This window comes from Pocillopora damicornis, chromosome 10 (genome assembly GCF_964200805.1).
Source record: "Pocillopora damicornis chromosome 10, jaPocDami1.2, whole genome shotgun sequence".
NCBI classification, from domain to species: domain Eukaryota; kingdom Metazoa; phylum Cnidaria; class Anthozoa; order Scleractinia; family Pocilloporidae; genus Pocillopora; species Pocillopora damicornis.
In genome coordinates, this window is record NC_142679.1 from 20,562,795 (window position 1) to 20,574,172 (window position 11,378).

Below are 11,378 nucleotides of genomic sequence, written 5' to 3' on the forward strand. Positions count from 1 at the left end.
GAACGGGTGGATATTTTTAAGAAAAGATAACGCAGAAATGTAAGATTACTTTACAATGACGTAATTCGGAAAAACTTTGAAGATGTTTCGAAAACAGAAAAAACACCTTAACTACAGCGTAGTAACTTCTTTGTTGTTATGGATTCGTTTGAAATGCCCTCTTAATTATTCCTAATGAAATAGCATGCTCTCGATCTGAATTTTTTCAATTAATATTGCGGTTTCTCCTGATAAATCTACCATTTTAAAATTTGAAAGACACTACGGACCGCACCTTCTTTCGCCTCGTTATTCTCAACATTTTTTTTTTTTTTTTTTGCATGTTACCTCATTATCTCCTGTGGGTTTGTGCATCACAGAATCTTTGAAAGGGGCGGTCTTTCACGGACTTGATTTATCGTTAACTTCCAAGTCAATTTTTTTTCTATCGTCAAAGTAGAAAGCGTGATAAGTGCCTGTGTAATTGCTAATAGCTCTTTCGATACATCGAATTCGCCCTTTGTTCTTTTCCTTGACGTCATGATTTAAAGGTAAGTTTGAAAAAGCTTTTTTTCGCACGTAATTTATCTAGGTATTAAGTTTCTGTTTTCAATCACAAATACGCATAAAAAACATGGACTTTCGCTACGTTCCGTAAAAGTCTGGACAGAAAATTGTAAAACTTAATTTAATATACCAAATTCACTTTAGCTTCAATTAACGAGACGAATGTGATCGTCTGGAAATAATTAAGTGCATTTGATTTATCATAAATACATAACATTTTGACAACCATCTTTACATTAGATTTGTTTCAATTTAATGACAGGAATAGGAGACTTCAAAGAATCAAACTGAACAAAGTTGCATAGTTTGTTGGATAACGACCAAACCAGTGAGGTGTCTTAGATAAGACCCCAAATTCTCAGCATCTTACTGATTTTAACGAAGTTACTATGTTGTACATATCAATTCTCCGCACTGTCTATCACAAGTTTCTTACAAATTCAGCTTTAAGAATTTAGAGCAAAATAAAAAATTATTCCGTGTTAACATTTTCTTCGAATCACCTTCATGCTGAACATTGAAATGATATTGCAAGAATAAATTACTTATTGCTCACTCCTGAGAGTGAAAGGATTGTTGGCAAAATTACAATTTACATTTAAGCAAACCTTGCATAATCTATGAGGTAAGAAAGGTTTTTTTTTCCCTTGAGCTAATAAGTTGAAAAGACAACAGGAATGAGAAAATTGAGAAATTCAGCTGGATCTCATCTCACAGCTTCACCAGTCACATTTGATCCTGCATTTTAATCCCTTCCTCAAAAGCGATTAACATGTAACTTCTGATAATATCCACACAAAATCCAGCCAACTGGTAATGAGAACACTTAAGAGTTGTTATCTACATCAAACACCAAATTCTCAAAACCAATCCACAAGGAATTGTGTAGCAGCTAGAGGGGAGAATTAACAATCAGATCTTGGGAGTTAAATACCACTAATCTTCCAGCTATGCAGTTTGGTTTATACCCAGAAAAACTTAAACCCTTTAACTCCCTCAAGTGATTAACATGTACCTTCTTCCTATAACATTCATAAATCATCTAGCAAACAGGTGATAAGAATACTTATTATATACTCAACAAAATATCGTGTTTCTGATTGGTCAATGATGAGTGCATAAATAGGTTATAGAGTGCAATAGAGGTTATAGAGTGCAATACGGAAAAGTTGCCATGGAAACACTGGGGAAGCGCCAAATTTGAACACCAAATTATAAAAAATGGCTGACAGTTCGGCTTGTAATATTTTCTGAGAAACTTTCAAGAACTTCACACTTGATTTACCTGTCACAACATTACATTTTTGATTGGTTCAAATAAAACATGTGAGCACTTTGGAACCCATTGAAGTGTTTTTTGTAGTACGTAAGGCGTGCAGAGTAGCGCGATGGAGTAATTTTGTCGAGAATATAATAAATAAAAAATCGTATGAACCTGCTCGTGCATTTTGTGATTTATGGTCACTCGTGATGTTTTGAACGTTCTCAAATTGCACTCGCCCACGGCTCGTGCAATATTGAGAACTTTCAAAACATCACTTGTGCCCATAAATCACGAAATGCACTCGCGTTCATACGATTTCCTATACTTAAACTCATCAAGTAAAGTTGTTATCTTGATCTAACACCAAATACTCATCACTAATCTACAAGGAAGTGTGTAGCAGCTGGAGGGGAGAAGTGACAAAAACATCTAGGTCGTTAAAGGGTTAACTAACACTGAAATCTCATATGTTCCTTCCTTATATCCCAAACCACCAATTTCTGTTCCTTCTTCACTCAAAGAAATAGTTTCTCAAGAACCTCAAAATGAGGTTCTTTACATTAAGCAGTCTAGATAATGGCAGTGGTCATGTCTCCTTTTTCCTTCTTTTAGCAGGTGGCTGTGAGTCCTCTATGATGTGAGATTTTTCAGGTAGTGATGTATAGAGTGGAAGAGCTATTGAATCTGATGTTTTGAGGTTTAGGGATTGAATGTTATTCCATCCTCTTGGGACAATCTTGGTGATTTCACTGACAGCACTGACAACATTCTCTACAGCTTGTTCAATTGATTGTCCAGTATGGCTCACCTTAATTGCACTGCAAAGCAACGATTATGTATTTTAGTTTCTTCATTTTACAAGAGAAAACCTGCACAATGGAACAACAACAATGGGCAACTGGTGTTGACGGAACATATTGAGTAAGAGCTTTCTAACAATGTGGGAATTAATAATTACCACACATACAACCCCTCTGAGTTCTGATAAAACTCATCCAGTTTGGAGGAGAATTGTCTACACCTCTTACAAACCAAGTTTTAAGTCTATACTGTGGGTTATAGACCAAGTTTTTCCTGCTCATATTCATGGCCCAGGCACCAGGCACACCAACCATAAATCTGAGCAGAAAAAACAAGGTTTTGTGACTTGCAAATGAACCAAGAAAACAAAGTTAGTAAGATATTTATCATATCACTAGTTTAAAATAGAGGAGGAAGATGTCAATCAAAATAAACTCAAGAATTAAGCAGGTTGTACAGTGAAAAATGGCCTGCTAAATTGACCAATCACAGCTCATGTACTGACTGATAAAAAAATAATAAAATGGGTTATTCTAGGGCTTACCTGCATGATCCATGCCCCAGTGTCATGAAAGAACAGTTAAGAACCTTATCAATTTCCTTCTTCAAGTTTACTTTCTTTAAACTAACTGGGATGGGAAATCTGCGATGAAAGAAGTACACACAAGAAAACACAATTCTTCATGATTAACTTCTTATACATTAACATTCCCTAGATGACAAATGTCCAAGATGAAAATCAAATTAAGCCTCATAGTTTAAACATCTGATAATTGTCATATTACTTTAAATTACTACCAGTTTAACATGTCATGTCTATTTGTTTCATTCAAATCATCACAGTAACATGTCTGTGTTAAACCCTTTAACTCCCAAGATCTGATTGTTAATTCTCCCCTCTAGCTGCTACACATTTCCTTGTATATTAGTTATGAGAACTTGGTGCTAGATCAAGATAGCAGCTTCAACCTGATAAGTTTGAATATTCTGATCACCTGTTTGCTGAAGAATGTATGGATATTTTAGGGAGAAGTTTTATGTTAATCACTTCTGGGAGTTAAAGGGTTAATCAATGAAAATGACCTGGACAACATTCAAGTTGGATAAACTTGGAAAGATGGATCTGTATTCATCCATACAAAGTACATGTAATTGTGAATGTAAATTGGAACTTTAAGTGACGTATCTCTTCTCAACGGGCTACATGTAGGTCAGAATATTTAATGTATTGTAAGTTCAATGTGCATGTAAAAAATTATGGGTTCGTCATTGTAAAATTCAAAGTTGTAAAATGTTAAATTTTGATAAAACTTGAAAAAAGGAGGAAATATTCAATATTGAAGTCCTCTCAGATGCACAACTGCAATCCATTTCAATTCTCTACTTTTTCCCCCAAATCTATGACCCTGTTTAGTGTTCCAGGGCATGAAATTAATTTCTTTTCTGAAACCACTTGGTTCCTAAATCTTTCAAAGTGGTAGCCAATTCAAAGAAAGTTGATTGCCATTTTTAAAGACAAACAAAACCCTTTTTTCTGCTGTCAGCATTATAGATAGACCCTTGAAAATTAAGTTAGGAAAAAAATCTTTTACATGCAACAAAAAAGTAGACACTAGGATGGAACATATACAACGTTCAAGTTCACTTAAATTCAAGATGGCATCTAGTCATCAATCGAGATGCATGTGCTGCGTTTTGGAATCAAACTGAACGAGGAAGTTTGTCGCGGATTTATCTTTGCAAATCTTTTTAACTCATTATATCTCCAGGTAAGGTTATAATGAAGCATTTTAGTTGCCAATTTGGTGACTAATTTTCAGGATTTGGTTGCCAAAGAGAAAAATTTAGTCGCATTGGAGGCTGTATTAAGCGCAATTTCACGCCCTGTGTTCTCTTATTTCTTTTGAGTTTTAAAGTATAAAATTATTCCAAGGTATGTTTGAAAATAAACTAAACATTAATCCACAGTCCACCTTGCAAACTATCCAACCACTTTTCCAACCAAGTAAGTGTAGGTACAAATATGCTTTAATGTACTGTGACTTAACCTCTTCACTCCCAGGATCTCGTTAGTAATTCTCCTACTGTCTGCCATATAATAATTATGATTTCTGTTCAGATAACTTGGTTATAGATCAACTAATAATCCTCTAATTAATATTTTCCTTAATTCTCATCAATTGTCTGCTTAATATTGTGTTGATAAGGTAAGGAGAAATTCTCTCTTAATCGCTCATGGGAATTAAAGGGTTCAAAAGGAAAGTGTGTAGCACTTAATAAATACTACAACTTACTTTTTCCTTGAGAAGAAAACTTTTCCTAGTAACTTTGGCAACAGATGGTAGATGGCATCATCGCAAATGAACACATCATACAATGAACAGAGCTGCCTTTTTGCTTCAAATGACTGGTAATTCTTTCGAAGCTTGGTCAAGGAGATTACCTTTATGTTTGAAAAAAACCATAACTGTAACTGCATATTCAAGCACCTAACCACTGTGTAATACTATTTATTCAGGGTCTTCACTTAATTTTTTTATACAGGTGCTAATTGGTACACATATAATTCAGTCATCAAATGGAACAATTACACGTCTGATTCTTAAAATATTTGCCTTACATAAGAATACAGGTTTCTAAATACCAAAAGTTTTAGAGGTAGTTCTTTGCTTTAAATATAATCCCACTGCTAATCAATCAACATGCATTTCAGTACAATTGCTGGATTCCAAAAAAACAAATAAACAAAACTTAGTAGAGCAAATGCCTGTCAAGGGTTAAAATTAAACTAATCTAAAGTACTTGACTGATGGTTTCCCTTTATACACTGGTACATATCTACTTCTTTCCTTATTCTGGTAAGGAAAAGGAAAAAGAAAACTTTAGATAAAGCAGCTTCTTAGGTTTTCTAAAGATCAAAAGTCTTCAATACTTATGCATACTGATCATTCAAAGGAAGAGTATAGATCTTATGCACATTGACTTCATATACTGAAAATGCACCCCATGCCTTGTTTGCACTAACATTTGCACCAACCTTCGCCACTTTCTTGTTGTTTTCATGCAAGTGTTCTTGAGAATACTTTCTAATTAAAATTCACTAGTTTCCACATAGAAAGTGAGGCTTGTGGGTGAAATTGGGTATTCTGATGTAAATATGCATTAAGGGCTCTTACTTAGTGTAGGAGACACAGTATACGTCACACTATTGTTATCATTGTTTTCTTATTCCCAGTTGTGATGAAATTCTGTTGTGATGTATACTGTGTCTTCTACACCAAGTAAGAGCTGCATTAAGCCTATTACACCAAATATATCCTGACCCAGTCATGCCATTCCACACTTTTCAATACTACTGCTACTTATGAAGATCCATAAAAATTTTAGGACTGTAACAAAGTTTTTCTCCCAGATATGGTTGTCTATACCTTTTTCACTGTAACATCTTTTGATTTCAGTAGTTCCTTGACTTTTGAACTATCCTCTTTGGTAAATAAACAAACCTCTACATTCTCTGAATGCAAAGAGTATGGTAAAGGGCTGTAAAAAGATAAAAATTAACCATATTTGAGCGTTAGTTTGTGAATAAAATTCTACAAATAGGCACTTGACACCTCACCATAAGATTTCGATTTATCAAGCTTGAACACGAAGCTGTTTATGTGAAGCGATCAAGTTGAGAATCGAAAACTGCCTTTTGGTATTTAACTTGGTAATATTTAACAGATTTTGTCTAACACTCACATTCTTCTTGGTTTCTTGTCAGGGTTTGGAATCTTCTTTAACGCTAAGATCAACAGAATAGTCTCGTGTTCATTCAAAAGTCGTAACTGTTTGCCTCTTTTCTGACCCGCGAACTTCATAAGAGCAGGGACAGCTAGTTCAACCTGAAGAAGTAAAAATAATGAATGAAACTCATGAACTGACAAGAGAAATGGCGACTATGACAAATAAATCGGCTCAAAAATAAACCTGTCTTCTCTCAAGTTGACTTTCCCTTATTGCCTTAGGCTTGAAATCCACCATGATGAATGAAGCATGTGGTTGCGCAATTTGAGGGTTGTTACATGAACAACGGTCTAGCGATGTCGTCAGCGGTCTCCACCATCATAATTATATTTAATTTATGATGCCTCGCTCATGTGCCTATGACGTATGACCTCAAAGATAAGGAGCGTCGGCGGGTAATTCAACTGAATTCCTTTCCAGCTTTGGGAAAAAAATTCTTCTAAGGAACACGAGTTTCAACAACATTGAATGTCAACAACTTTTTCGTCATGGATGATACTAATAGATATCCCGTGAGGGGCCTCATTTCATTCGACGCTTTGGAAAATCCATCGTGGCACTCAAGTACTCATTCAGAGAGACAACCGAAAACGGTTACAGAAATGATCAGTGGCATCACGGAGTATCACAAGCGCTGGGAAAAAGCTGTAGCGGAGAATCACTACCACGAGGAGTTGATAAAAAACGTTAAAAAAGATTTTCTCGTCGAGTTTGTTTTTCATGTCAACCGCGAAGAAGGACATGGAATCTCTACTTTCAAGGATACCAAATTTTTTCTCAGAAATTGTTCTTCTGAAAGACGCGTGTCGGCTTGCAGTTCTTTCTCCCTTGAAGAGCAAGAAACAGTAAATGTAATTAATGCTTATGAAAGCTTGTTAGAAAAAATTAAGAGTGAAGAACGAACCAGTGATTATGGACTCCTGGAGGTCGGTTTACTTAAAGAGACTCACCGTTTGATACTACAGAATATTCCCCAGCCTGTAGGATTAACAAAACCCGGAGAAATGAGTAACACACCAAGAGTTACAAAATTTAAAGGAGAGATATACCACTACGCAAATCCTGACGATATGGAAAGTACAGTCATTAACTTACTTGACAAATACAACTTTCTCTATGATTCCTGTATCAAGGAGAAAGGAGGACTCAACGAAGACATTAATGTTTACAGCTTATTGAAGACATGTTCCTGGTTTTTGTTTGAACTTCTTGATCTGCACCCATTTTCTGATGGAAATGGAAGACTTTGCCGCATTCTTAGTAGTTACTGCTTGTCAAAGCTCAATCCATTTCCCACACCAATTTACAATGTCTGGACAAATTTATGTAAAGAAGATTATATTGAAGCCTTGGTTGAAGCCAGGAAGTCACCAGACAGACAGCCTTGTGCTCTGACTACAATGATAATTGAGTGTAGCTACTTTGGATGGGAGAAATTTTTTATGGCCTTAGAAGCATCACCTGATGGAAATTATGTCAAAGAAAACTAAAAAAAAGTTGATGAGTCATGCTTAACTCAGTCAAACTCTTGCAGTAATATCAAACATTTATTTGAAGTCCCTACCCTTCCTTGTGTAGCTTCAGTTCTATGTTAAGATGTCTTCTCAAAAAATTGTAATGAAGGGGCATTTACTTGCCATCACTTACTTGTTCTATTGCAATATTTGTGCAAGTATTGTGAGTGTGAGTTTGAGTATGGTAGAGTAAGGAGCTGGGCCTTGGGGTTAGTACCCCCAAAAGTAGATTTTTTTGGGTATCATGTCTCATGACCCCTTAAGAAGTGCTTCCCCTTTTCAGCCTTAATAATTCCCCTCCACAGTAAGTTTTTGTTGTGCCATTGTTAGTGTGCAGAAAATTCATTTTTGTAAAGAATGGATAAGTTACTTTTATTTTAGGAATGATCTTTTTATTTTAACTTTGGAAAAAATGCTTTTTATCACAATTTTACCCTCAGCATCTAATGCTCAACAGTTACTGTGTAGTCTGTTTTACTCTATCAAAATTTCCCAAGAATATGAAATGCACTTCTTTATGTGTAGTGTATGGTTGATTAGTGAGCTAGGACTACATGATAATTCTTCTGTCAAGTGGATGAGAGAAGTTCAACCGTTTGGTGGGTTTTTGACTTAAAATAGGACTCATTAATGTTTAAGTTTAGGAAAAAGTTATGGTCTAATAAAATCTGTCAATCACTCTATGTAAAAATAATTTTTTGTCTGATGTCATGGCTTATTTTCATAATAACTGAAATACTTTTAAAATATTCTTATTTGAAATAAATTAAAGCTTCCTGTCTATTCTATACTGAGGTGAAACAAGTCATGATGAATTTATTGATTATTTTGTCCTTGTTCAAACTTGAACAAACCAATCTTCATAGGTCCACATGCCTAGGAGATGTGAAGCTTTGAATAGATTGACACATTATATGGAAATGGTAGGTTGTCCCTCGCAACAAATTTGTTTTCAGGGTCACTCCTCTTCCTCTTTGGGTAAGGAATGAATTATGAAAAACTAATTCAACCTGGTGAAAAATTTGTTAATGTTTCACAGATTGTTATCAGTATTCTGTGGATTGTGTGTATGATATTCTTGGATATTATCCAGTTTTAGCTGGGGGATATTTGGTCACATGCTGCATATAGACCAATTGTGCATGAGAAAAAATATTTGATGGATCTTAAAGATATATTTATAGATACATACATAGTGCTTCAAATTACCTTCCTCCTGCTTTTCTGATAGGCCAAATCATAATTCTTTTGAAGTGGAAAAAATATGGTTACATAAAACCGCAGTTTGGGTTAAACCTTGTCTAAATAACCAGTCCGAAGAGCCATCAGCATTGAATTTCTCCTTACAGTAATACTGCTGAATCATTCATTGAGATCTTCAGATAAAGGAAATGATAACTAACTCAAGCAGCTTTGATTGTTCAATAAATTCTCCATGTGAGTACCAAAGGAGATTTAAAGAGATGAGTATGGAGAACATGGATACTGATCTTAGGGTGTAAAGGATTAACTACTAGAAAAACTGAATTTCAAGCCTCCCAGGTTGTTTTTAAAGGACAGTTCCAGGTTAAAAAGAATTCTCCAAATGTTAGTCAAATATATCGAAGAAAACAATAGTAACCATTTAATAAAGCAGCAGTGGCTAATGGTGGATGTTTACTTAGCAGTTAAGCTGCAAGGTAAACATCCATTGCCACTGAGGTGAACAGTTGTTTAAGTATATACTAAAACAGTGAGATAATATAATACAAAAAAATGATTTAGACTCATTTATTATGGCAACGATTACATTATTTTCAGGCACAAATCCAATGTACATTACTCATAAGTGAAAAGCAAAGGATCCATATCCAGGGTTTGAGTAGCCAATCAGCATGCACCTTCAACACTATTTACTGTTTTAGTATATACTAATTATGATTATCAATCTGTGAGACACTCATGACAAATTTGTCACCCAATGATACAGACTAACTGTTGGACATTTAATGCTGAGGGTAAAAATGTCATAAAATAGCCATTTTCCCAAATTCTAAACAAGTTTATCGGTGAAGTATAACAAATGAATTTTCTATTCTTTACAAAAATATATTTTCTGCACATCAAAAGAACAGCACAACAAACCTCTACCATTACCATCTGAAAACCTTGATTTGAGAGGAGCGTATCTTGACTATTTGAGTTGAGCTCAAGCTTTTCTTGATTTTTTGCTTTCAAAGATAATTTGTTGTTTGTTGTGGCTATTTGTCTATGTTAGCTTAAAACATACTGCCTAGCAAGAGTAAAATTGATACACACATTTGTGAGGTCATTTCTTGAGGTTTTACAAACAGCTAAAAGGTGTTGCTGCTCTCAGGAAAATCATATTTTGTAATTATCGGTAACCCACACTCAAATAATACCCAATAATGAGACCTTTTACATCATCAAATGAATCTTTTATCCTATTATTTATCCTATTATCATTATTATTATTTCAGTCGTTAATGACAACAATAACAAGTTGGAAATCTTTGTCATGTTCTGGAAGGAGACATTAAATAGCCCTCTTAAGCTTGTATGATTTGTTTACCCATTTCAGGCCTCAGAAATTCTCATCTTTATCTTATGCAAATTGTGCATACATATATATGCGTATGAGTAAGAGAAAATATGAGAGAAAAAATTCTCTAGAGTATTATGACATGACCTAAAATGGGTAAACAAAACAGAAGGTAAAGAGGTCTATTAAATTTGAATCCAACTGCAAGCACCTCACTTTCATTATTGCACCTACTTGAAGTTACAGTGTTTATTTAAAAATTCTACATCATGATTTAATGTATTTACCAAGAGTTGCAAAACTGTTTTATCATTGATGAAGTGACCAAAATTAAAAAATCCTTACTTTGAGTAGAATGGAATAAAGGGTTACACAAACACATTTACTTGTTTTATAGTGTTTCCTTCACTTTTAACTAGTAGAATAGTACATTTTTCCCACAATCTTTATCTTTAATAAATATACCAATTTGAATAAATATCTAAAACCCAAAAATTTCAGATAAAACTGACATATATGTATTTGGCATAAATTTAAAGTTATCAAAAAACATTTTAATTTAATCCTGTCTGCAGCACATAGACTGCGATATTAAGATGTTTCTTTGGCTTGGAAAAAAGGCTGTGCTTTAGCAGAGCTTGTGTACTACAGGCAACTTACTTTTATCTTTGGGAAACTTGTAAAACTTTACAATCTTTATCTTTTATTTATATAAAAAATTTGAATAAATATCTAAAACCCAAAAATTTCAGATAAAACTGACATATATGTATTTGGCATAAAAGTTATCAAAAACCATTTTAATTTAATCCTGTCTGCAGCACATACAGACTGAGATATTAAGATGTTTCTTTGGCTTGAAAAAAGGCTGTGCTTTAGCAGAGCTTGTGTACTACAGGCAACTTACTTTCTCTGAGAAACT

General features: G+C 34.4%; 2 protein-coding genes across 2 annotated transcripts; one reads left to right on the forward strand and one right to left on the reverse strand.

Moving 5' to 3' along the window:
* Positions 1 to 776: 776 nt before the first annotated feature.
* Positions 777 to 6,734, reverse strand: LOC113664601 (ribosomal L1 domain-containing protein 1). The gene is made up of 6 exons (XM_027180225.2): positions 6,584 to 6,734; positions 6,356 to 6,498; positions 6,040 to 6,151; positions 4,906 to 5,054; positions 3,156 to 3,254; positions 777 to 2,628 (listed from the first exon to the last, which is right to left on the reverse strand). The coding sequence occupies exons 1-6, from the start codon at positions 6,635 to 6,637 to the stop codon at positions 2,397 to 2,399; spliced, it is 789 nt and encodes a 262-aa protein (XP_027036026.2). The 5' UTR covers positions 6,638 to 6,734; the 3' UTR covers positions 777 to 2,396.
* A 32-nt stretch (positions 6,735 to 6,766) lies between these two features.
* LOC149039332 (uncharacterized) lies at positions 6,767 to 8,606 on the forward strand. The gene has a single exon (XM_089185349.1). It carries the CDS (start codon positions 6,889 to 6,891, stop codon positions 7,888 to 7,890), a length of 1,002 nt encoding a protein of 333 aa, XP_089041475.1. The 5' UTR covers positions 6,767 to 6,888; the 3' UTR covers positions 7,891 to 8,606.
* Positions 8,607 to 11,378: the final 2,772 nt, after the last annotated feature.